This window comes from Podarcis tiliguerta (assembly GCF_965153285.1).
Source record: "Podarcis tiliguerta genome assembly, chromosome: 9".
NCBI classification, from domain to species: domain Eukaryota; kingdom Metazoa; phylum Chordata; class Lepidosauria; order Squamata; family Lacertidae; genus Podarcis; species Podarcis tiliguerta.
Window position 1 is genome coordinate 71380788 of NC_139542.1, and position 26716 is coordinate 71407503.

At 45.5% G+C, this 26716-nt stretch overlaps 1 protein-coding gene across 7 annotated transcripts; it reads left to right on the forward strand.

The window, feature by feature from the left end:
* Positions 1-5: 5 nt before the first annotated feature.
* PRMT8 (protein arginine methyltransferase 8) lies at positions 6-24805 on the forward strand. 7 transcript variants are annotated; one of them, XM_083399098.1, is made up of 10 exons: positions 6-849; positions 7513-7680; positions 8826-8981; positions 15181-15244; positions 16258-16400; positions 16736-16823; positions 17820-17908; positions 21125-21275; positions 21710-21831; positions 23898-24805. In XM_083399098.1, the coding sequence occupies exons 1-10, from the start codon at positions 772-774 to the stop codon at positions 23979-23981; spliced, it is 1143 nt and encodes a 380-aa protein (XP_083255224.1). In that variant the 5' UTR covers positions 6-771; the 3' UTR covers positions 23982-24805. The 7 variants fall into 7 exon arrangements, with proteins under 7 accessions (XP_083255224.1, XP_083255226.1, XP_083255223.1 ...); XM_083399097.1 differs by having other exon boundaries at positions 96-849; positions 17820-17935; XM_083399095.1 differs by lacking the exon at positions 6-849 and adding an exon at positions 1997-2150.
* The last annotated feature ends 1911 nt before the right edge of the window (positions 24806-26716 follow it).

The following is a 26716-nucleotide window of genomic DNA, read 5'->3' on the forward strand; positions in this document are numbered from 1 at the left end:
AAGGGAATGCAGCCCCGGCGGCAGCCCCGCACCATTTCCAAGGCAGGAAGGCGCGTCGGCTTCTATGGGGCTCAGGACCCGTCCTTGGGAAGCTGGGGCTCTTCAGGAAGGAAGGCTGCCGGCGGGCCCGGCCTGCTGCTCGGCCCGGAGCGGGGACTCTGCAGCGCAGCTCCGGCACAAGAGCCCAGCGGGGAAGCCCGGGAGTTGCCATAGAGACTCGCGGCGCAAGCAAGACGTGAGCTCCCTTCTGCCGAGCCGGAGCGAGAGGAGTTAATGGGCTGACCCACAAAATCTCCTCCGGAGAGGCGAGCGGACCCAGAGCGAGTTCCGAGCGGAGCCGCACCGAGGGCGCCTTCGAGCGGGCGAGCAGTCCCGGGCAGGCGGGAGCCATGCCGCCCGCCGGCCCCCCTGGCGCTCCGCGTCGCCTCCGGATCCCCAGACGGGGCAGCTGATCCATGTCCGCCCAAGTTCCGCGGCGTCGGGTCTTCGCTCTTCCGCGGCCGAGGGGCCTCCGGAGACGCCTGAAGCGCCTGTTGCTCGCCCCGGGCGGCGGCGGCGGCGGCAGTTCTTGGCGGGCAAAGTCGGCCGGGCTGGAGAGGGAGCCCGGGGAGCCTGGATGCGGAGCCGACGGGCGCCGGAGCCTTGGCGGGGCAGCCGAAAGGCAGGCGCGGACGCACCGCCGGCGCCCTCTCGCTCCGCGGAGCGCGCCAGCCTCGCCGAGGGCTAAGGAAGCGAGCCAGCCGCCACCCCTGGACCCCTCGGCCGGCTCCTATGGGCACCAAACACTCCTCGCGCTGCCTGCTCCTCAGGAGGAAAATGGCGGAAAGCGCGGCGGCGGAGAACACCGAGGTGAGGAAGCGGGCGGCGCGCACCCCCCCCAGCCCCCTTGGCAGGCGCCCACCTGAGCGCGCCCCGGAACCGGGCGTCGCCGGCGCCCAGCCCCGGTTCCCCGGCCGGCGAAGAAAGGGCAGCGCCGCGGAGACGGGCACCTCTGGTCTTCCCTCCGGCCCCTCGCCGAGGGGTCCGCCGGGGCTTCTCCCTGCCCGGGGGCGCGCGGGGCTGACCCCTTTCCGCGGAGTGGTAGCGGAGGGTTTCCCGGCCGGCCGGCAGGAGCACCTTCTCCGAGCCCGGCCGGGGCTCCCTCCTCTCCGGCTGCCGCAGATCGGCTCCTTCCCGGGCGGGACACCTCGGGCTGCTCTCCGGCGCCTCCGGCAGCGCGGCTGCCTGGAGCGGAGCGGCGAGGGCAGGATGCAGCCCGCAGTGCCCGGCGGAGCTGGCCCGGGCGCCGCAGAGGGAGCGAGCGGCGGCGGGGCGCGCGATCGTTTCGGGTCGGTCGGCTCCACGTGGCGAAGCAGCCTCGCCGCGGAGTCGGAAACTCTTTGGGGCGGTAAGGGTCCCGGGACTCGGGGCTGCGCGCAGGCGGGCGCCCGAGGAGCCCACGTCCCTTTCCGTCTGCAGCTTGTACGCCGGGCTCCCCTTCCCGAAGAGTTTCGACCGGCTGGCCGGCCGTTTGGCCAGGCTCGCGCAGGGCGCTGACCTACTTTGCCCGGGTCTTGGCTCTTGCGGGAGGAGGAGGATGTCCTGGAAATGTTTAATTCCCCCCGCATCGCAATCCGCCTCCAATCTGAGCTCCACAACTCTTCGCCTACGTGCAAGAAAGATTTCTAAATGCGCCTGAACGCAAGGCGGCTGGAATGATCTCAAAGGAGAATGATTAAAGCAAAAAAAAATCGAGGCGGGAGCCACATGGCAGGTGCTGCATGGAAGCTCCTGCAAACACTTTGCGAGGGAGACGATGCTAAAAACAGCACCAGGCGGGCGGAGCATCTGCAAAGTGCCGGAGGAGCAGCGCGCCGCGCCGCCTGCAACTGGGGTTCGAATGAAGGTCACAGCCGGGCTGGTTAGCGTTGTTTTACCTAAGATGAGATGCTTGAAGGTGGGGGAGCTTATTAGCTGAGACCTTAAACTTTAATTATTTGAACAACGTTATGTCCTCCCATCCTCCTCCTCCTCACCCTGTGAAGGCAGGTAGAAAATTTTCAGCTTGGAAACGGAAAGCAATGAGTTTGCCCTCCTTAGGCTGCATCCGAATGACCTGTGGTAGCCAGGTAGAACCTCCATGTTCAAAACAACATGCGCCAGAATACCAGGTGATGATTGTGATCTGTTTGGCTGCAAAGATTTTTGCTTAGATTCAGCAGGCTCTTCTCATATTGAAGTTAAGTGTTTGCTAAAGGGAGAGTAACATTATAAACTAATTAAAAATGGGTAGCTATTCTCTACTGAAGATAGAGTTAACAAGATAACGGTAAATTTATCTCTTACAACATATCCGTAGTTCTTACCTTAGCAGTGGTGTAGCGTGGGGGATGCAGGGGGGGCCGGCCGCACCAGGCACAACATGGGGGGTTAGGGTTAGGGTGCGCAAATCCACGGGTTAGGGGGTGCAAATTACTTGCCTTGCCCCGGGTGCTGACAACCCACGCTACACCACTGTACCTTACTAACTCTATGTTATAACCCACCCTCTTCTGCTGTGAAGTTAAGGCATTCAAGGGTGCTTCTGCAAGTATCAAATCTCACCTTAACCATAAACTCACTGATGACTGATCGCTTTTGTTACTTCAGTCCAGTGCCGCGCGTCATTGGACTAAGGGACTAGGCTAGTCTCCTAAATGTTCCCCTGGTCCCTCCTTCCCTGTCCCGGGAAGCTTCCGCCCTGCTTAGGGAGGGAGGTGCGATGCTCATTAGGACGCCACAACGTCACACACATGACACCGACTCCCCATGCCTCTCACAAGCCAGCACCTCTGGTCCTAACTGTTCCCTATGAAAAAATTCACCACACACCTGAAATTCTTCAGTCATTGTTTGAAGAAACTTCAGACATCTCTGTTTGAATAAATATTGTTTAAGAATGAGTAAGAAATTATGGTGGGTCTGTCAAGCCTATACCGTATTTGTTAACTTGGACCTAACACCTACATTTAATGTTATCTTCAAATAATTATCTACTAATGTAGTCTACTATTGACCTCTGTCAGATTATGTATCAGATGCTTTATGATACTGCTTCTTTCAAATTAAGACTACAGAATCTGTTTTCTCACTGGTTAAACTTTAACTGCATGCTGAGTCAACTTATTGTCTTTTATAACTGATATTTTCAGTGACCAACAATGTACCTGCCATTAATTAGTCATAAAGATATAAGAGGCATATTGTACCAAGGAATTCCATTAATTAACAAACTTGATAATACTCTGGTTCAGCTTCATAGATTTGATTTCTTCTGGTGACTAGCAAGTTGACCACTGGCGCTGTGGGTTAAACCACTGTTCTGCTTGGGCTTGCTGATTGAAAGGTCGGCGGTTCGAATCCCTGTGACGGGGTGAGCTCCCATTGTTTGGTCCCAGCTCCTGCCAACCTACCAGTTTGAAAGCACACAGTGCAAGTAGATAAATAGGTACCGCTCCGGCGGGAAGGTAAACAGCATTTCCGTGCACTGCTCTGGTTCGCCAGAAGTGGCTTAGTCATGCTGGCCACATGACCTGGAAAAACTGTCTGCGGAAGCAGACAAATGCCGGCTCCCTCGGCCTTTAAAGCGAGATGAGCGCCGCAACCCCAGAGGCGTTCGCGACTGAACTTAATTGTCAGGGGTCCCTTTATCTTTACCTTTACCTTTACTATTTACCTTTACTATTTACTTGGATATGAATCCAAGGCAGACCTTTTAACATAACAATAATCCAAGTTTATGCACCAACTACTGGTGCTGAAGAAACTGAAATTGACCAATTCTATGAAGACTTACAACACCTTATAGAAGTGACACCAAAGAAGGATGTTCTTCTCATTATAGGGGATTGGAATGCTAAAGTAGGGAGTCAAGAGATAAAAGGAACAACTGGGAAGTTTGGCCTTGGAGTTCAAAATGAAGCAGGGCAAAGGCTAATAGAGTTCTGTCAAGAGAACAAGCTGGTCATCACAAACACTCTTTTCCAACAACACAAGAGACGACTCTACACATGGACATCACCAGATGGGCAGCATCGAAATCAGATTGATTATATTCTCTGCAGCCAAAGATGGAGAAGCTCTATACAGTCAGCAAAAACAAGACCTGGAGCTGACTGTGGCTCAGATCATCAGCTTCTTATAGCAAAATTCAAGCTTAAACTGAAGAAAGTAGGAAAAACCACTGGGCCGGTAAGATACAACCTAAACCAAATCCCTTATGAATACACAGTGGAAGTGAGGAACAGGTTTAAGGATTTAGATTTGCTGGACAGAGTGCCTGAAGAACTATGGATGGAGGCTCGAAACATTATACAGGAGGCAGCAACGAAAACCATCCCAATGAAAAGGAAATGCAAGAAAGCAAAGTGGCTGTCCAATGAGGCCTTACAAATAGCGGGGGAGAGAAGGCAAGCAAAATGTGAGGGAGATAGAGAAAGATACAGGAAATTGAATGCAGAATTCCAAAAAATAGCAAGGAGAGACAAGAAGGCCTTCTTAAACGAGCAATGCAAAGAAATAGAGGAAAACAACAGAATGGGAAGAACCAGAGATCTGTTCAAGAAAATTGGAGATATGAAAGGAACATTTCGTTCAAAGATTACCATAATAAAGGACAAAAGTGGTAAGGACCTAACAGAAGCAGAAGACATCAAGAAGAGGTGGCAAGAATACACAGAGCAATTATACCAGAAAGATATGGATGTCTCGTACACCCCAGGTAGTGTGGTTGCTGACCTTGAGCCAGACATCCTGGAGAGTGAAGTCAAATGGGCCTTAGAAAGCATTGCAAATAACAAGGCCAGTGGAAGTGATGGTATTCCAGCTGAACTATTTAAAATTTTAAAAGACGATGCTGTTAAGGTGCTACACTCAATATGCCAGCAAGTTTGGAAAACTCAGCAGTGGCCAGAGGATTGGAGAAGGTCAGTCTACATCCCAATCCCAAAGAAGGGCAGTGCTAAAGAATGCTCCAACTACCGCACAATTGCACTCATTTCACATGCTAGCAAGGCTATGCTTAAAATTCTTCAAGGAAGGCTCAAGCAGTATGTGGACCGAGAACTCCCAGAAGTGCAAGCTGGATTTAGAAGAGGCAGAGGAACCAGAGACCAAATTGCAAACACGCGCTGGATTATGGAGAAAGCTAGAGAGTTCCAGAAAGACATCTACTTCTGCTTCATTGACTATGCAAAAGCCTTTGACTGTGTCAATCACAGCAAACTATGGCAAGTTCTTAAAGAAATGGGAGTGCCTGATCACCTCATCTGTCTCCTGAGAAATCTCTATGTGGGACAAGAAGCTACAGTTAGAACTGGATATGGAACAACTGATTGGTTCAAAATTGGGAAAGGAGTACGACAAGGCTGTATTTTGTCTCCCTGCTTATTTAACTTATATGCAGAATTCATCATGCGAAAGGCTGGGCTGGATGAATCCCTAGCCGGAATTAAGATTGCTGGAAGAAATATCAACAACCTCAGATATGCAGATGACACAACCTTGATGGCAGAAAGTGAGGAGGAATTAAAAAACCTTTTATTGAGGGTGAAAGAGGAGAGCGCAAAATATGGTCTGAAGCTCAACATCAAAAAAACGAAGATCATGGCCACTGGTCCCATCACCTCCTGGCAAATAGAAGGGGAGGAAATGGAGGCAGTGAGAGATTTTACTTTCTTGGGCTCCATGATCACTGCAGATGGTGACAGCAGCCACGAAATTAAGAGACGCCTGCTTCTTGGGAGGAAAGCAATGACAAACGTAGACAGCATTTTAAAAAGTAGAGACATCACCTTGCCAACAAAGGTCCGTATAGTAAAAGCTATGGTTTTCCCAGTAGTGATGTATGGAAGTGAGAGCTGGACCATAAAGAAGGCTGATCGCCGAAGAATTGACACTTTTGAATTATGGTGCTGGAGGAGACTCTTGAGAGTCCCATGGACTGCAAGAAGATCAAACGCATCCATTCTTAAGGAAATCAGCCCTGAGTGCTCACTGGAAGGACAGATCCTGAAGCTGAGGCTCCAATACTTTGGCCACCTCATGAGAAGAGAAGACTCACTGGAAAAGACCCTGATGTTGGGAAAGATGGAGGGCACAAGGAGAAGGGGACGACAGAGAATGAGATGGTTAGACAGTGTTCTCGAAGCTACAAACATGAATCTGACCAAACTGCGGGTGGCAGTGGAAGACAGGAGTGCCTGGCGTGCTCTGGTCCATGGGGTCACGAAGAGTCGGACACGACTGAACGACTAAACAACAACAACAAAAACTACCCTGTAAACAAGAACTAATGAACTGATGACTCATTGAACTGATAAGCCTTAATTGATTTCCTGAATAACATAACCAATGACTGATGACTATTTTGAAAGTGATTACTAACTATTAACAAGAGCAGGTGGGTACCATTGATGTTTGATCTTGTTAGACTGACCTGCTTCTTCAAGGGAAGTGCAGCTTTAATCCAGGGAAGGTGTCCACACCTCATGGACCCCCCCCCATGAAGCCACCCTCCTGCCCGGATTCACATCCAGGCACTGGTCTTCTTTTCCTGATTCTGATGGTGTGGAGGGGTAAAGCTGGTGTCATCAGCATTGGGTGCCACCTCAGCCCAAATTCCCTGATTTGGCATCATTTCAAAATGGCCTCATATGGGGAACAATAACACTGCTCTGCTGGCCATATGACAGAAAGCCATTGACTACATAAAATAATTGCTGGAGGATGCAGGTGGTGGAGAAATAAGTTTCCCTTGTCATTGCTTCCACGATAATACACTGTTACCCATGTTCAGTCAGACTCAGCTTTGTACCACTGCATTCCCGTAGTCACGCTTCCTCCTTCATCACATACACGTCTCCGAGTACTTCATGGCGTTGGCAAGGATACCCAGGAACAATTGCATTGAAGGCCTACACATCTCATGATTCCCACAGTAAGAGAACGGCCTCAACGGCAGTGCCAGCCATATCAGCTAGAAAATTCTTCAGAGCATTCAGGAAACAATCTGATTCTATAATTCTCCAGGGCAGACTGTCTCAATGGGTCTCCTACCTCTGCAGAGGCAGAGAGGTACATCCAGCCCACACCTCACCAGGGAATCATTTGTCCATGACCGTGTGCTCAGATCAGCTTTGTTGCAAAAATCAGGTCATGTTCTGCCATATTGGGACAGCCCTGTGGTTCTCATGGAGGCCATTAAGTCCTGAGCCAGAGCACTGAGGCCACCTGGAGATGAATGTAGTATTCTCCCAACAGATTAAAAATACAGGCCATGGCTCTCATCCACTGAAATTCTAAGGAACATACTAAATCTAAATTAGATCTATTCCAGATATGAGTTTTCTCTTCTGATGTGTGGGCAGAAGAGTGGCTAGGACTCATGAGTGTTTTACAGCCTATATTTCCATACTTTGCTGCATATTTTGTGATTTTAAATCTCCGCTGTTCTTTCACAACAGAATGAGAATTTGCATAATTCTGCTTTTCTAGGTTGGCAGTGCTCCTTCCCCACCCATTCAGCCTCCAGCTGTTCCAAAGCCTATCCAATCTACCATTCCTGTTCCAGGCAGAGGAAAAATAGCAAAACTCCTGGATCCAGAAGAGATGACATCAAGGGATTATTACTTTGATTCATATGCCCACTTTGGAATTCATGAGGTAACCCCTTAAAAAAACAGTGCCGTATTGGCTCGAATATAAGCTGCACCTGCAAATAAGCCGCACCTTTAAAATTCAAGGCTTATTTGCAGGTGCGGCCCACCTCCTGGCACTACCACCTCCCAGCGCTCCCCCTGCCCAAGCCGGCAGCAGCGGACTCCCAGGCTGCTCTCGGGTGGGGGGGGGGCGTGCCACTTATATGTAGTAAATATTACAGTGATCAAAATCAAGAAGGGTCAAGGACTTATATGAAAAAAAATGGAATTCCCAAGGTACCTCAGTCCCTCATACATGAATTTATATGTATGTATAATACTTTGAATAATAATAATAATAATTTATTTATACCCCGCCCATCTGGCTGGGCTTCCCCAGCCATTCTGGGCAGCTTCCAACAAAATATTAAAATACAGTAATGCATCAAACATTAAAAGCTTCACTAAACAGGGCTCCCTTCGGATGTCTTCCAAAAGTCTGGTAGTTGTTGTTCTCTTTGACATCTGGTGGGAGGGTGTTACACAGGGCAGGTGCCACTACCAAGAAGGCCCTCTGCCTGGTTCTCTGTGACTTGTAAAATTTGGTGGAGATTTCAGGCAGCATCACCTTTGATGTAGTGGCTGAGAGATGTAGCCTGCAGGCCACCAGCTCACCATCACCAGTAGCCAGTTTAAAATGTGACACACATTTGAAGCAGGTCCTCAGACGCAGGGAAGTAGTTGAGCAGGTGGAACTCACCCCGCCTTATCTTGAAAATGTATTAGCCATCAGCTCCACCCTCTAACCAACTGAACTAACTACAGCGGCACTGTTAGCTGCTTTAACTATATAGCTAAAATGGCTGCAAAACTTTGCTCAGAAACTTCCGCTTGCATAATTCCATGTTAGATCAAACAAAAGATAGTACGGATAATTGAACAGCGACTTTACTGATGTTGTTCATATTACTGTGGAACATAAGCAAGGGATGAACTAAACAACCTGCAAGATATAGCTGCGAAACCCACGAATCTGTGCAAAGTCCCAAGTGTTTTCTCTCCAAATTTGAGAACATTTTTGCTAGCTAAAACATATGATGATTTTTAAAAATGGAACACAAGTAAATCATGTATTTTCAAGAAAACATATGGTGCCTTTTTCTAACACAGGAAATGTTGAAGGATGAGGTGCGCACATTAACCTACAGGAACTCCATGTATCACAATAAACATGTTTTTAAGGATAAGATTGTATTGGATGTTGGAAGTGGCACAGGGATCCTTTCAATGTTTGCAGCAAAGGCAGGCGCCAAGAAAGTTTATGGGGTAAGAAGAGCATTTTCTGAAAAATCCCGTCACATTTGCATGCATATTTTTGCAGCTTTGTAGCAGCGTTGCCAACTTTTGATTTTAAAAATTTAGATGCCCACAGTGAAGTTCAATGGACTCTGACTAGTCAGGATATGGAGCCAGGCAAAATGTTCTGGCATTCAATCAAAATGTCTGGCTTTTATATTAAAAATTCTAGCAATTGGCCAAAAAATCTCTCCCCCAACCAAGTTGGCAACCCTACTTAGAAAAAATCTGCACTAGATATTCTTTCCATCTTGGTGTCATTCTCATCCATTTCTTTTCTTGCTACATGTCACTTAGTGCAATCTTTTGTGTGTTTTCTCCTAAGTCCCACAATTTGCAACAGGGCCTACTGACAAGGAAATGTGCATAGGATTGTACCTACAGATAATTCCTTTGGCTCTTTTCAGCCACATGGTGTGTCCTAATATCTGTGAGGTTGGATTCAGACATTTGCTTAGTGATAAACAAGGTGACTCAAGTTGAATAAGTTCCCCCCACAACTTCTAACATGGCAGCTGCATATTGAGATTGTGGCTCTGCACTTCCTGCTTCAGATTCCTTTGAAATATTTTCTGGAAATTGATGAGAATTACATCTGCCAGTTAGGCTGGAAGGGGGTGGGTTAGAAAAATATTTCACTGTGGGAAAGGGTGTCAGTAACTCTAGAGTGATTTATTGGGGAAGGTTCTAACCCCTCACCAGAGCTTTCTGACAGCCAGTCACTCTGCCCCCACACTTGGCGCTTTATTTATTTGGCTCTTTTCCAGACTAAGCTGAGCCAGAAGCAGCTTACGACAACATCCAGGTAATATCAAAATACAAAGCATTTTGTATTTCCTCCTGTCACTAACATACACTGTGCCAAAGCACTAATTTAAAAGAAGTTCACATAATAAAAAACAAACAAAAAGGGATAAATATACAGTTATCTATGCTATGAAAATACAGTAATAGTATATAAGCGTGCTGGTAGCCGCCCAGAATGGTGGCGCAACCCAGCCAGATGGGTGAGGTATACATAACAAAATTATTAATGATAGAATAGCGGTATATAGTAATAGTATCAATAATAGTAATAATCAATAATATGACAGTAAGTAAGTAAGTAAGTAAGTAAGTAAATTTTTATTTATACCCCACCCTCCCTGGCCAAGACCAGGCTCAGGGCGGCTAACATCAAATGTCAAATACATTAAAACACAATCAAACAATTGGTTAAAATAGTTTAAAAATTAGAATCAGGGTAAAATTAAATGACTGCCCACAAATTACAACCATAGGGGTCGGCAACCTCAAGTATTCATCAGGGCCAGCTATCCATGTTGGTCCCACATGAGCCGAAAGAGGTAACCTACAGTGTCCCATAGCGACTGTGCCTGAAGTGAAGGGCAGGCGGAACAGCTCCGTCTGCGGAAGGATGTCAAGTCCTGCAGGGCAATGGTCTCCTGTGATAAAGCGTTCCACCAGGCTGGGGCCAAAGCCGAAAAGGCCTTGGCCCTGGTTTAGTTTAACCTCCTTGAGGCCCGGGACCTCCAAGGTATTATTATTTGTGGACCGTGAGGTCCTCCGTGGGGAATACCAGGAGAGGTGGTCCCATATTACTAGGGTCCTGGGCCGCATAGGGCTTTAAAGATTAAAACCAGCACCTTAAACCTGACCCTGTACTCCACCAGGAGCCAGTGCAGCAGGTATAGCACTGGATGAATGTGGTCCCACGGCAAGGACCCCACAAGGAGCCTCGCCGCGGCATTCTGCACCCGCTGGAATTTCTGGGTCAGCTTCAAGGGCAGCCCCACGTAGAGCAAGTTATAGTAATCGGGCCTGGAGGTGACCGTAGCATGGATCACTGTGGCTAGATGAGGGCGAGAAAGATAAGGGACCAGCTGCTTAGCACGGCAAAGGTGGAAAAATACCGCTTTTGCTGTAGCTGCAACCAGCGCCTCCATAGGGAGGGAGGCGTCAAAGGTTACACCCAAACTCCTGACAAAAGTTTTATCAAACTAAATACCTGTCACACATTACTCAAATACAGTGTCACACTTGGGTTTTCCATTAAAAATCCACTTGGTACAGGGACAGTGAGCATGCTAACTCCCTCAGACTGATTTAGAAACAATGCTACAGTGTTGTCCAGAGGTATTAGAAAGGGGGCCAGGTTCCAGGAAAAATGGCCTTGGCAAGCCCCACCCCCCACCCCCCGCCACTGAGCTCCATGAGTTTTGACTATATACGAGTTTGGCCTTGGGCACGATCCCCGGAATGTAACCCCCATGCAAGTTGCAGGCTTACTGTAAGGATATTTTAGCTGGTCACCAACTCCCTGCAATGTGGAAACAAGGAGCCCACCTATGTTGAGTCAGACTGACCTATTTCTTTGTTAAATCTAGGCTATAAAATATTTATGGCTAATAGATTTAAAACATTTATTGGCAGCTATATAAAGGGACAGAGCCTAGGTCCTGCCGATCGGAAGGTCGGCAGTTCGAATCCCCGTGACAGGGTGAGCTCCCGTTGCTCGGTCCCTGCTCCTGCCAACCTAGCAGTTCGAAAGCACGTCAAAGTGCAAGTAGATAAATAGGTACCACTCTGACAGGAAGGTAAACGGCGTTTCCGTGCGCTGCTCTGGTTCGCCAGAAGCGGCTTAGTCATGCTGGCCACATGACCCGGAAGCTGTACGCCGGCTCCCTCGGCCAGTAAAGCGAGATGAGCGCTGCAACCCCAGAGTCGGCCACTACTGGACCTAATGGTCAGGGGTCCCTTTACCTTTACCTTTATATAAAGGCAGAGACTGATTTGTGAGGGGTTATGTTCCAGACTCCCACACTCATTGGTGGGGCCTGTGTAAGCTGCCCTCTTTTTGACTTTTTGGGTCGCTTCTAGGGTTGGTATGATACATGCTTGCGGGGTTGCACACGTATTAGACAAACCTAAAATGATCACCGGCTGTACACTTCGACCAATCTGGTTTTGTTCCAGGTCCAATAATTACTGATCCAATAAGAAAATGATTAAACATTCTAAATTTTAGTAGAGAAAGGGAATATCATCACCTTTAGTAAGTGTCTCACTTGATTTTTTTTAAAGTATTTGAATGTGTAGATCCAAATTATCTAATGGAAGTAGTTTAAAAAATTGGATTTGTAAAAAAAAAAACTTGTAAAAACTTCTGGAAGGCATATATGATAGAAGACAGGCTGCTATTAGAATAAATAATTCAGATTTTCCAAAATGTGCTCTTAGTTGTGGAACGAAACAGATTGCTCTCTGTTGCCTCTGTTTTGTCTTAATTTTAGAACCATTAGCATTTAAATTACACAATGGCCTCTCTGGTACGGGAGTGGTTATAAATGGAAGTGGTTATAAATGGAAAAGAACAAAATTTAGGCCTCTATGCACATAATATAATTTTATGCACCTCTGACCCTATTACAGCAGGCAACATATTATGTACGGAATTGGAACAGTTCTCCAGGGTCTCCGGATTGCAAGTTAATTTTCAAAAATCAGAGGTAATGTCTTTTCATACACCACTCCATATACACAGACACTTAAAACAATGTTGAAGAGTCCAATAGCTAGGAAAAGTTTTAGATCGTTGGGGGTACAAAAGACCTATAATTCGAATGTTAGTATAATTATAGCACTGTTTGAAAAAACGTATGTACAGATACATTGGAATAAATTGAGACTCTCCATTACAGACAGACTGGCCACATCCAAAATTATGATTGCACCTTAATTGCTCTTTTTCTTTCAAATGCTGCAATAGCTCATCTGTACAATCAGCAGAAAAAGCTTAGTAAGTTTCTATTCATTTGGACCAACCACATTAAAAAAAAAAATCTTTATTGTATCTCCACCCATCAACCAGTTGGGGCATTCCAAACTTAAGTAGCTAAATAGCTATTATGAAGCTATCCAACTTAACCATATGGAATTGAGGTCATCCAGTAAGAGAACCCAGTTGTCAACACTGAAAGAGATAGAAATTGTATGGTGTTCCTACGGGGATATTAGCATTAATGAAAAATACGTTTTGATAGTTGAGTTGGCTTGCTAAGCCCTATATTCTTATGTCATTTAGAATATAGGGAAAATGAGCAAAAGTTTTAGCCCCAGGACTGTCACTGTCACCTGTAAGTCCAATATAGCACCTTCCTTTATCTCAAAATAAAAATACCGTATTTTTTGCACCATAGCACTCACTTTTTTCCTCCTAGAAAGTAAGGGGGAATGGCTACGGGTGGCATGCCTACGGATTTTCCTCCTCTAAAAACTATGTGCGTGTTATGGTCGGGTGCGTGTTATAGAGCGAAAAATACGGTAGATCATAAAATGTGAATGTATGGAAAGAACACCAGTTATATTATTTGAAAGGTTTTTATAGCAAGGGACAACCTCTTACAGCAGCAGAGATTACATTTAGAAAATAATCAAATTTTATGGTTGTTAGGAGTTTCTTACACATATACAAATTAAAAAGGAAGCTATGAGGAAGCTAAAAGAATTTGAAAAGATAAGAGGAAGCATAAAAACTAAGGGATTAATTTCCCTTCTATACAAAACCTTGATTGAGAACCAATTTTGCCTTCAACAAAATCTAAAAAACTGGTGAGAACTAAATTGGGATGTAAATATTGATAACGATAAATGCAACTATCTGTGAACAAAAGCACCATATACATCTCTGTAAGCAACTACTAGGAAATGTTCACTAAAAACTGTGCATGGATGGTGTTAACCAAGGTGCCTATCTTATGTAAAGTCCAATAGCCTCCCATTGTGTTGGAGAGGATACCAAATTATAGGTACATATCAACACATGTGATGGGAATGTCCACAAATAGAAAAAAAATTGGAAATGTCTTTTAAGAGCTGTCTCAGATTACAGCTCAGACAATCCCAATAACCCCAGCATTAGCCTTGCTTAATTTATATACTTCAGATATGCACCAATTAAGAAGTAAGGAATTAATTACGCATTTATTAATAGCAACCAGAATGGTAATAGCCAGAACTTGGAAAACATTGCCATTACTGAATATAGATCACTGGTATAATATAGTCTCACAAACAGACATCATGGAAAAGTTGTCACAAGAATTGAACATGGCAAGGGCACAGAAAAATAAAATAAAATTTACACTGTATGATATGATTTTATTAACTATACAAATGAAATATCACATGGATGAGAAATACCTAAAACCTATACTGTATTATGGCATGGATAAGCAGGCAATATTCTTTAGTTCCAATTTGATTTATTGAAGAATCTATTGATTTTTTTTTTTTTGTAATCGCCTCATTATTATGTTTTGTATTCACCCTCCTAGTGATTCATTTTTTTGTTAGTTTTGTCATGGTTTATTATGTATGTTTGTACAAAGAAATTACAATACAGTGGTACCTTGGTTTAAGAACAGTCCTGTTTACGAACAATTCGGTTTACGAACTCCGCAGAACCGGAAGTAGTGTCCCAGTTTGCGAACTTTACCTCGGTCTACGAATGGAATCCGAGCAGTGGGAGGCCTCATTAGGGAAAGTGCCCCTCGATTTAAGAACGGTTTCGGTTTAAGAACAGACTTCTGGAACAGATTATGATCATAAACCGAGGTACCACTGTAATTATTTTGTGAATGCTTTGTTACTGATTTTGCAGCAGGAAATTAATTAAAATATTAAAATGAGAAACAATGAAAGAAGCATATCACATTATTTACTAAAGCACAGTTGGTCTATGTTTGCACTACAGACTAAAAGAAGGTCGTCTAACAGATTCCTCACTTCGCTAACCAGTTGACAATTGCCGGAAGTCATGTAGGAAGTCATGATACAAAACCAAGTTATCATTTTGGGGGTCTCAAAGGGTTGAATTGGGGTTTTTAAAGGGATGAAATGGGGAATCATGACTTCCGGGGTCCCATATCTGGAAAGAAGGTGGTTCACTATTTTGTCCTAAATGGGAGAAAAGAAAATGGAGACTATGCCTCAATGAGCATAGTATACACTAAAAAGTTAAATTTCCTGCTTCTTTTAGATACATATTTTCATATTCTGTTTTTCTCTCTCTCCATACAGTTTCTGGCATGATTCAGTTAAAATGCCTCTCATTGGTTCTGCAATACTTAATGCAAAACATTTTCTCTTTCTCTCCTGCATCCTTTAGATTGAATGCTCCAGTATATCTGACTACTCGGAAAAAATTGTCAAGGCAAATCACTTGGACCACAGTAAGACATATTTAAGGAAATTAGTTGTGCCTAGGGTTTCTGATGTATTTACATACCCATGTTTGCATTTTGGTTTATGGATTCATTGTGATTATTTTTTTTAACACACACACACACACACACACACACACACACACACACACACACACAAACCCCTTTCTAGATTAAAGGTAAAGGGGCCCCGACCATTAGGTCCAGTTGTGGCTGACTCTGGGGTTGTGGCGCTCATCTCACTCTATAGGCCGAGGAAGCGCCACGGTGTACAGCTTCCGGGTCATGTGGCCAGCATGACTAAGCCGCTTCAGGCGAACCAGAGCAGTGCACGGAAACACCGTTTACCTTCCCGCCTGAGCAGTACCTATTTATCTACTTGCACTTTTTGGCGTGCTTTCGAACTGCTAGGTGGGCAGGAGCAGGGACCGAGCAACAGGAGCTCACCCCGTCACGGGGATTCGAACCACCAACCTTCCGATCGGCAAGTCCTAGGCTCAGTGGTTTAGACCACAGTGCCACCCACGTCCCATCCTATGTAATAGCAGACAGTAAAATAATAATAATAATAATAATAATAATAATAATAATAAAGGAAATAGATATTTGCAGATATGCATGTGCGCATAGGTGCCTATCTAAAAATAAAAATAAGCCAAAAATAAGGTCTCTATAATCTATAAAGTGGGGTTAATGAACAATAGTACTAAGTTCTAAATGAACAAATTAAATAATATGTGAACTAGCAATTTGTAAAATCTTACCTCTTGTCTCCAGTTATGAATAGTGTTCCAAACATAAAACACTTTCACTTTTGCATAAGGTAGAAACAAAGAAGTTTCCGTTCATCCCTGCCAAATCTGTGGGATCCTACATCCTGTTGCTGTTTGCAGGGAATGGATTTATTTTTACTAAGATTAAATTTTAATAAGTAAATGAAATTAGAAGAGACAGAATACTATGTTCCACCAAGATTTTCCTGAGTCCGGTATATGAAATCTGTTCTTTTTTGCTTCTTACAGTAATCACAATATTTAAGGGTAAAGTAGAAGAAGTTGAATTGCCTGTGGACAAAGTAGACATCATCGTCAGTGAATGGATGGGTTACTCGCTTTTCTATGAGTCCATGCTTAACACTGTCATCTTCGCTAGAGACAAGTGGCTGGTAGGTGAATGAATGGCCATTAGTTTGCCAGTCACTGTCCTCCCCCCAAGTTAGCTTGTTGGAATGGGAATCATTTTGAGACTCTCTTAAAGATCTGCAAAGAGGGTGAAATAAACAGAGAAATAGATCTGTCTGATTTTTAGAATCAAAGCTTCATTTTGGAGTGACACCCTGCAGTTCTCTAGAAGTAATTCATGTCACAACCTCGTGACTTAGTGACATGAAGGATTTCAAAGAAAGCAAAGGTGGGTGTTTTGGTAGGAGCAGCTCAGAAATATGATGTCTTTGTCAAGTGACTAGATTATAAGATCTATTTCCCCATAATTCATCAACAGAAACCTGGGGGGCTTATGTTTCCAGACCGGGCTGCATTGTATGTGGTAGCAATTGAAGATCGGCAGTACAAAGACTTCAAAATCCACTGTAAGTATGTAGATATTACCATTCTTCTATGTTTTTCATACAAGCTGTTTGTTAGCTGATATTGCTGTGGAGAGGCTTATTGTATTCCTCCATCAAGCGCAGCCTGTATGCAAGTCCAAGGATGTCAAGGCCTAGCACACACAACTGGACAAGGGCCAAGGATCCTGTAATGGTTCTAGGGGTTGCTCGTGCGTAAGCCGGTGCCGACACCTGGCTGAGTTGCCTGAGTGAACCTTTTCTGTCCGGACAGCCACTCACCCGTGGCTGTCTCAGTTGCTGGCAGAATCCGTCAGTGAGCATTTCTTAAACTTCTTCCAGCAAAGAAGCTCTTTGATGCCTAGTCTCCTCCTACTCTCTCTGCACGAAAGCCTTCTGTGCAAGGAGGGCGTAGGCAGCGGAGGACCTCTACTCTCCCCGCTGGTCCCCGGCAAGGAGTAATGGGACTGCCTCGCCGCGTCCCCCATCTGCCCCCCTTCTCCACTGGTGCTACGCTGATTCTCTTCCCCAGAAGATGGGCTGCTTCTCCCAATCCCGGGACGCTCTCCGGAATCCCTCTGGATTTTGCTCTCTCCCTCCATCACTGATGGCAGTTCCCTCACACATCCCTATGGTTGGCCAAACAACTTCAAGAGACTTGCATCACGCTCTGTCTGAATGTGAGCAACCTTGTCCTAAAAGTGCCTTGTAACCTTGCCACAGCAGATTCCTGAGGTCTCCAGACTCAAAATTCTGCTTTTGACTTCCATTTTCAAAAAGCTTTGCTATTACATTTCTCCTCATGTTTAACCAAAATCTGCTTCTTAGAAACTTCCAACCTTTAGTCCTGCTGTCTGGAGCAAAAGAACATCTGCTTCATCTATGGTGTGACAGCCCTTTAGATATCTGAAAACAGCAATTATCCCTTAATCTTCTCTTCCCTAGGCTAAACTTGCATGAATTGCAAATGTTTCCCTTTTATTTGTACTGACCTTTGACCTTCTCCATTTGTTTTGACAGGGTGGGAGAATGTATATGGCTTTGATATGACCTGTATCAGGGATGTTGCCATGAAGGAACCCTTGGTGGACATTGTAGACCCAAAGCAGGTGGTGACCAATGCCTGTTTAATAAAGGTTTGGCGTTTCTAAAAGTATAAATTTAAAACAGTGTTGCTTTAAAAAGATTTCTGTGATACTCTTCAGGGATCCAGTACTTTGGTCCTTTCGCTCTGACTTTCCATGCTGCTAATCAGCTTCAAATCCTGATCCTTCTATATAAAAGCCACACGACGGTGTTCCATTGTACTGTGGCACAGGCCATAATGCCGGTGGCTCCGCTTCAGTCCCCTCTGGTCGGAAGTTGCAGCTGGTAAATGCCACTAACTCATGGAAAGGATAATTACTATGCATGGTCTAGTCCAGGAAAAATGGGTTAAGGGGAAGTTGTAAATGTGCATCCTGGATGCCAGGTACACTGCCCATGGGGGTGGAGACGGGCATTGGCTGCCTCATGACGCATGTCCTGCCCAACAGCTTGCCATTTCTGAATGTCTATAGCCAGCTTCCCCTTCATTCTGGTGAGCCCTTGGCTTACTGGGGAGCTTAATATTAATGTATATAAAGTCTTAAGAGATGTTGCTATATAAGAGATGCTCATAATTGAATCCTTGGTACGTGTGAAGAATTGTTAAGCATTCGAATTACTGTAAAGGTAAAGGGACCCCTGACCATTAGGTCCAGTCGTGACCGACTCTGGGGTTGCGGCGTTCATCTCGCTTTATTGGCCGAGGGAGCCGGCGTACAGCTTCCAGGTCATGTGGCCAGCATGACTAAGCCCCTTCTGGCGAACCAGAGCAGCACACGGAAACGCTGTTTACCTTCCCGCCAGAGCGCTACCTATTTATCTACTTGCACTTTGATGTGCTTTCGAACTGCTAGGTTGGCAGGAGCAGGGACCGAGCAACGGGAGCTCACCCCGTCGTGGGGATTCGAACCGCCGACCTTCTGATCGGCAAGCCCTAGGCTCAGTGGTTTAACCCACAGCGCCACTCACGTCCCTTATTCGAATTACTGTAGCTGTATGTTAATTGAAAACCAGTTTGTAGTGTTTTTTTGAAGTGATGATATATTTTAGTCTGTTACCAACAGTAATTTATTTTAGCATGTTTTTTCTTTTCTTTTGTAGAGATTTGTAATTAATAGCATTGCAAAAGCACCAGTGAGAAATTTGTGGGTTTTACAGTTATGGCGAAACATCCACGTGCTGTTTCTGTCATCTCACCCACTTGGGAATGGCATAGGTCAGGATGTGGTGTAACTCAACACCCAAAAACACCACACTGTGATGCACACACAGATGTTGTCCATGTACCTAGCTCCCAAGAGGGAACTCTGGTGTTGGAGAACTGTGGAGAAAGAGCAGTTTACACAAGAGCACAAGCAATTTGCCTCTTGATCACTCCTAAGAACTTGCTCACATTGCTAAAACTCAAAAGTCTTTTTATTTAACATGTACTCTGCCTCAATACTCAGGCACAAAGAGCCAATAGCAACTTTCACTTCACTACACCAAGTCTTGAAGGAGCATCTCCACCCCCATCGTTCTACCACTGAGGTCCAGCACCAAGAGCCTTCTGGCGGTTCCCTCACAGGGAACCAGGCAGAGGGCCTTCTCGGTAGTGGCACCCGCCCTGTGGAACACCCTCCCACTAGATGTCAAAGAGAACAACAACTACCAGACTTTTAGAAGACATCTGAAGGCAGCCCTGTTTAGGGAAGCTTTTCATGTTTGATGCATTCCTATATTTTAATATAGTGTTTAATATTGGAAGCTGCCCAGAGTGGCTAGGGAAACCCAGCCAGATGGGCGGGGTATAAATAAATTATTGTTGTTGTTGTTGTTGTTGTTGTTGTTGTTGTTGTTGTTGAATGCCAGGGCGCAGCAACCTACACTAGTAAGCATGGGAAGAGAGGAACACTTGCTGTAATGGATCATTGCTACAACTGTCCTCCCACCCGAATGCCATATGGGAATACTGTGTCTTTGCTCAATATTCTTCCTCCCCAAGAGTGGGATGAAACTCATCCCATATGTAGGCAAATTCCTTGTTGGTGAAGGCCAGGCCCCCGTTCTCTTAGCTGCAACAAAGAACCTACCCCACTCTGTTTCTTGACTTGCCATTTGTGTGGGTTCTGTGACAAAATTGTCACACTCGCTTTCTGTAGATTTTCTGGGATTCTTCTCAGAAGTGTGTGTGAATACACACGAGTGCCGGACACACGCACCTGTGGAGGGTTCAGACACATGCTTTGCAACAGTCCTGGTGGAGGAATACAGGCAGCAAAGGTGGCTTGAAGCATAAAACTTAACCTGGAATGTGTTGTTTGTAACATGTGGACAGCCTTGCCACTTGAAGAGTGCGTAATGAGTTTTGTGTGTGTTTCCCTCCTCCTTTCTTGAACCTCAGTATGATTAGATAAGTATACAATTTTAATAGGCTAGCTCAAAATTTCTTTTGAAAATTAAAAGGTGTTCGTTGTGGGTGTTACCGTACTTTCCTCTGTCTGCTCTGCTTCTTTGCAGCAAGTTCAAGGGGTTTTGCAAACCATTACCTGTTGTACAACCTCGGCCCTCCAGATGTTTTGAGACTATAATTCCTATCGTCCCTGGTCCTGCTAGCTAGGGACCATGGGAGTTGTAGGCCAAAAACATCTGGAGGGCTGAGGTTGAGGAAGCCTGTTATAGACCTTTTGTAAGCAGTGGACCTAATAGAGGTACTATTGCAGCAACCCAGGTGGCAGAGGAAGTTTTGGCAACATTAGTTTGGACAGAGAAGGTGCCACTTCACACATAGGTTTCAGTCGAGGACTCACATCAGGGCAGATGAAAGAGGTTGTGTTTGCACAAGGGGTTTGGGCAAGGAATGCAAGGGCAACTTCACCAGGGATATAACAGGCCAGATACAGGAGATCATTCTAGTTCATAGAATCATAGAATCATAGAGTTGGAAGAGACCACAAGGGCCATCGAGTCCAACCCCCTGCCAAGCAGGAAACACCATCAGAGCACTCCTGACATATGGTTGTCAAGCCTCTGCTTAAAGACCTCCAAAGAAGGAGACTCCACCACACTCCTTGGCAGCAAATTCCACTGTCGAACAGCTCTTACTGTCAGGAAGTTCTTCCTAATGTTTAGGTGGAATCTTCTTTAGTTAAACAAGCAGACTTGCTTACCCAGGTAATATAAACTGCCCAGCCTTGGTCTTTTATATTGATGTTTTCTGTGTCTTCTCTCTTCTCCTTCTGCAACCCCCAACAATACAGGAAGTGGATATTTATACAGTGAAGACTGAGGACCTGGTGTTTACCTCTGCCTTTTGCCTCCAAATTCAGCGCAATGACTACATTCACGCCTTGGTTACTTACTTTAATATAGAATTTACAAAGTGCCACAAGAAAATAGGGTTTTCTACAGGTAAGTTCTTTCTTTGGCTTCAGGGTGTGGGTTCTGTCTCCAGTTACAGACGTTAGGGTCAGAAACATGATAACACTGAGTAGGGTTTTAAGAAAGAAGCTGATCACATTAATAACATATTTTAAAACACAATAAAAGGAAAGCATTATTGTGGTGTGCTTCTTGATTATTTTTGTAGGGAAGATCAAGGCAATTAACAAATATTTTAATAACATTAAGTGACATTAATAGCATAGGAGTTAAATAATATTAGCGAGAAGACAAAATATTATGTAAAGAAACTTACAAATGTTACATTGCTCACCATGGAATCACCCGACAATGATGCCAGTGTGAAGATGCTTAGTTAAATCATCTCCATTTCATTGGTGTAAATATAAACAATATTAGATTGGTGGGGAATTTCTTCCGTATAATCTTGTCTCCTTTTGTAGCACCAGATGCTCCTTACACCCACTGGAAGCAAACCGTCTTCTACCTGGAGGACTACCTAACTGTAAGAAGGGGTGAAGAACTCTACGGAAGTATATCCATAAAGCCAAATGAAAAAAATGTGGTAAGTTGGGCTCACATAACTGAATTTAGACGATCAGCTTAGGAACCTATGGGTGTCTGGGACAGGTATTTCTGAAACATTTGTTCAAGGACATTTGTCGAAAAGTACCTGAAAGTACCCCAGGACGCAATCATTTTTGATTGTCTTATTTGACTTGACACTTTAGTAGATCATATAAAAAAAAATGGATCTGATTTTTTTCCAACATCCAATCAGGTTTCAAGATTTGTCAGTTGTTCTGGTTAACCAAAAACCACTATGTTACAAAGCTATTATTTCACATTGCAATCCTTCTCCAAAAGCAGGCCCCATTAAGTTCAGTGAAGTATTGGAATAATTGCTCTACCTCAACTCTGATCACATGGCCCAGTGGCGTTGTGTGGGTTGTCAGCACCCGGGGCAAGGCAATTAATTTGTGCCCCCTAACCCGGGGCAAGGCAAGTAATTTGCGCCCCCCCCCCGCTGCACTGTCCCTCCCCCAGATAGTCCCTCGCTCTCTCTCCGCACCGCACCGCACGCCTGGCACCCTCCCCTCCACAGTGGGTGGCGACCCGGCGGCTCGGCTCGGATTCGCACAGCCAGCACTGCAGTGAGAGAGAGTGAGCCAGGTAGGGGCAGAGAGCTGCGAGTGCGAGTGCCAGCGCCCCCCCCCCCAGATGTTGCACCCGGTATGGCCGCCCCCCCTGCACCCCCCACACTACTCCATTTATATTTTATATAAAGGGCAGCAAATAGGATAACAATTATTACATTTATCTGATTGAATAAATGTCTTATCATTTAGAATAAACATTTATTCCTCCTTTGAAAAACTGTTTAACTTTGGTAGAAGAGAAAGTGGATTAACTTCCATTTTAATCCCATTGCGTGGCAACACCCGCCCCCTCCCACAGGTGTAGAAATAACGACTCGGACACAAGAATTAAGGTTAATGGGCCTCCTTTGAAAAACTGTTTAACTTTGGTAGAAGAGAAAGTGGATTAACTTCCATATTAATCCCATAAGCATACAGGGTGGTTCAAACAGAGTTTACCCAAGAGTTTGCGGCTGAAGTCTGGAGTTGTTCTAGGAAGTGTTGGGGGGGCAGGGGGAGCAGGCAAGAACAATTCACACATACCAACTTCAGCCAGTGCAAAGCAAGTATAACACGGGCAAAGGTTTGTATAGAAGGCAATCCTGTTTCTGCCTTTAAAAAAGGTGCAGAGGTGCCTTGAGGGACAGCTAATAGGAAATCCATGAAAGAATTCTGCACCATCTCCAGAACAGAAACATTAGTCTACCCCAATACTTCTGTACCTTATGTTAGTTGTGAGATAATATTTGTTTGATGGTGTATCTTAATATGTACTGTTCATTGTATGATTTGGTCTGCTGCTTTTATATTAAGTTACATTCCCACGCTATGTTATTTATAGATCATGGGGGCGTAAATATTTTCATAACTCTGCATAAATTGTTCCTGCTAAGTACTTGAAGGATGGAAATGGGGGAAGCACAAACTGAGTTACATGCTGAAGATCCCCAGATATGCTTCCCTGTATTCAGAAAAGGTCGGGACGCGGGTGGCGCTGTGGGTTAAAGCCTCAGTGCCTAGGGCTTGCCGATCGAAAGGTCGGCAGTTCGAATCCCCGCGGCGGGGTGTGCTCCCGCTGTTCGGTCCCAGCGCCTGCCAACCTAGCAGTTCGAAAGCACTCTCGGGTGCAAGTAGATAAATAGGGACTGCTTACTAGCGGGAAGGTAAACGGCGTTTCCGTGTGCGGCTCTGGCTCGCCAGAGCAGCGATGTCACGCTGGCCACGTGACCCGGAAGTGTCTTCGGACAGCGCTGGCCCTTGGCCTCTTTGAGTGAGATGGGCGCACAACCCTAGAGTCTGTCAAGACTGGCCCGTACGGGCAGGGATACCTTTACCTTTATTCAGAAAAGGGCTAGGATTTTGTTTCTTGTCTTTGTTTTTTGGCTAAGCCACCTACTGAATTTAAGAAAGGAGGAAGCTTTGAAGCAGAACCTTCCAAGTGCTAAGATATAGTTCTATGCCAAAAAAAAATTATTCTTAATCTGCATTACAGCGTGACTTGGATTTCACAGTAGATTTGGATTTCAAAGGGCAGCTCTGTGAAATTTCTGTATCTAATTCCTATAAAATGCGCTAGTAAGCAACTGTCTTCACAAGAGAAGAAGAGAGCAGCAATTCCTGGTCTGCACATCTCAAGCTGGGAACAATTGCTTCCAGATTTTCAAACTACCTGAACTGAATAGCTGACAAGTCCTTACAGCACAAAGCACTGGCTGTGGATTGCTAACATGAATGTACGGATATAGCTTCTGTCTAGACTACAGTAAACAACCCTCTTTGTCAAAACAAACAGAACCCACAGCCCACTAGTCGTATAACTTACTATGAGTAAGATTCTTCCAAGCTTTGCATGCTATATGTATTTTTTCTTACTGAAAAGATCTTTTATGACATTGTTGTGCATAGATGACAGAGTTATATTAATAAAGTATAGAACATTAGTCTCTGAATTGGATTTGTTTCCGTTCCAGCTAGCTGAGAAAACTTTGAAATTGCAATCCTGAACACACATTCTGCTGGAACCAGCAGGATGGACATGGGCAAAATCTTTTAACGAAGCGAGCAATCTTTCTTACCTGTTTACTGTACTTTCTGGAAAATGCTTGAACTTGTTAGTACAAGCTAGGAGTAGATTTAAAACAAATAAGCACCATTATTTTATGAATACAGTGTTTGTTCTATTTCTCTGTCTGTAAAAGTGGGTTTTGGTTCCTGGTTCAACTGCAGCAGTGGAAACGCGGGACGTTGGAATTATCGTTCCCATTGTGATGAGTTCTATGGAACCGTCCCAAAACATGCAGACTGAAGCTTTATGAAATGGTGTGTTCCTTTCTTGCTGTAAACAAGAAAAAACAAAACATAAGAATAAACAAAAATAAATAAACAAAAGCTTTTTATTTATTCACCAACTCCTTCTTTATTTTTCCCTTGCCTGATTGATATAGAATGTAGAATTCTGCTTTCCTTGGTGCAGGTTGGATGGAAAACCTTCCTTTAACCACAAATAGCAGTCTGCTTACCCATAAGCAGATCCTCTGCTGAAACGCCCCGTGCTTTCAATTTAGATAGCTTTCTGTGGTTGGCAAAAGCTTTCAGCAGTGAAGTGCTGGGGGGGGGGGGGAGAGAGACGTATTGTAACTCACCTTTTAGCTGCCTGGTGCCGGAGGTGGGCAGGGCCAGTGCAAAAGAGAGCCGGTCTTCAGTCTTCATGCACACACCCACACTTGCATTCATACACAACCACACAAGTGCATAGGAAGCTACCAGTTGCATATTGTCAGGCCCTTGCTTTATCAGCGTTGCCTTCATGGAGTCTTTCCTAGCCCTACCTGGATCTTTGGGTTTCAACCTGGGACATTTGCAAATGTGTGTTGTACCACTGAGCTCTGGCCAGCCATAAAACATTCAGTTCCAAGACATAAAATATACTCGTGCACAGGTGCACACACAGTTTGCAAGGAAGGGCGATGCTTCTGGAGTCTGGGTTTTTTCATCACGTGTTAAGATTTTGCGGGAGGCAAGGTTGTGGTGCAGAGTAAAGGGAGTGTGAGGATGGTTACGGGGGCTGATGTTCATGACCTGCCTTGTAATTTAGAAGTGGGAATACTTCAGCCACACAGGTTCTCTGTGATGATGGTGATGGTTCTAGGCCCATTTCCTCTCCCTCAACCCCCATCTCCTCCAACTTGGCATCTCTCATGGTTGCTGTTGTAAAGGAAACTTGGAGTGTAGAGGTGGAGGAACACCGCTCTGTTCATGGAGACCAGAGCTGGCCTGAGGAGTTAGGACTTTCTAGTCTCCTCCAGGCTCCTGTTATGCCATGTCCTTTCTGGGTGCCCCCCTTGGTTGAAATTTAGAGGGTCAGTCCTCTTGGGGGCAGAGGCCCTTGGGGGCAGAGGCTCTGTTACAATGATGGTGGTAATAACGGGGTCTAGATGGACCCAGCGGTCCAACAATGCAAGGCGAGTGCTTCCCCCCACCCCATAGGATGTGTTGGGGGGCATAGAAGCCTCTGTGGCTCAGGCTGGGGGCAAAGAAGGTTGAGCCTCAGCCTCCTCTGATGCCTGACTGCCTTCCAGGCTGAAAGGGATGAGGTGGAGGCCCGTGACCCAGCTTTTGTGGACCAGAGCCCTGGCAATGATGAGGCCTCCACCACTGAGCGAGCAGCTTCATGGCACGGTAAGGCCGTGGGGAATATGCCTACTAGTAGATGTAGAATGTAGAAGGACGCGGGTGGCGCTGTGGGTTAAACCACAGAGCCTAGGACTTGCCGATCAGAAGGTCAGCGGTTCAAACCCCCTGGCAACAGGGTGAGCTCCCGTTGCTCGGTCCCTGCTCCTGCCAACCTAGCAGTTTGAAAGCACGTCAAAGTGCAAGTAGATAAATAGGTACCACTCTGGTGGGAAGGTAAACAGCGTTTCCGTGCGCTGCTCTGGTTCGCCATAAGCGGCTTAGTCATGCTGGCCACATGACCCGGAAGCTGTACGCCGGCTCCCTCAGCCAATAAAGCGACCCCAGAGTCGGCCATGACTGGACCTAATGGTCAGGGGGTCACTTTACCTTTACCTTTAGATGTAGAATGTACGTCTGAAGTAGGGCTGGGTGCACCAGTCCACACCAGCCCCTTGTGGTGCTGGCGGATGTTTGGCCCCCTGGGAGAACAGGACCTGGGGCCCTTTCCCTCATCAGTCTCCCCTCCATGCATCTTGGGCTGGCAACACTTCAAAGTGAGCTTGCAAGGTGGAAGAATCGGGCCTCTTTACCTGCCCTCCCCTTACCATTCTGGGTGCTGTGTCCACCTCAGGAGCACCC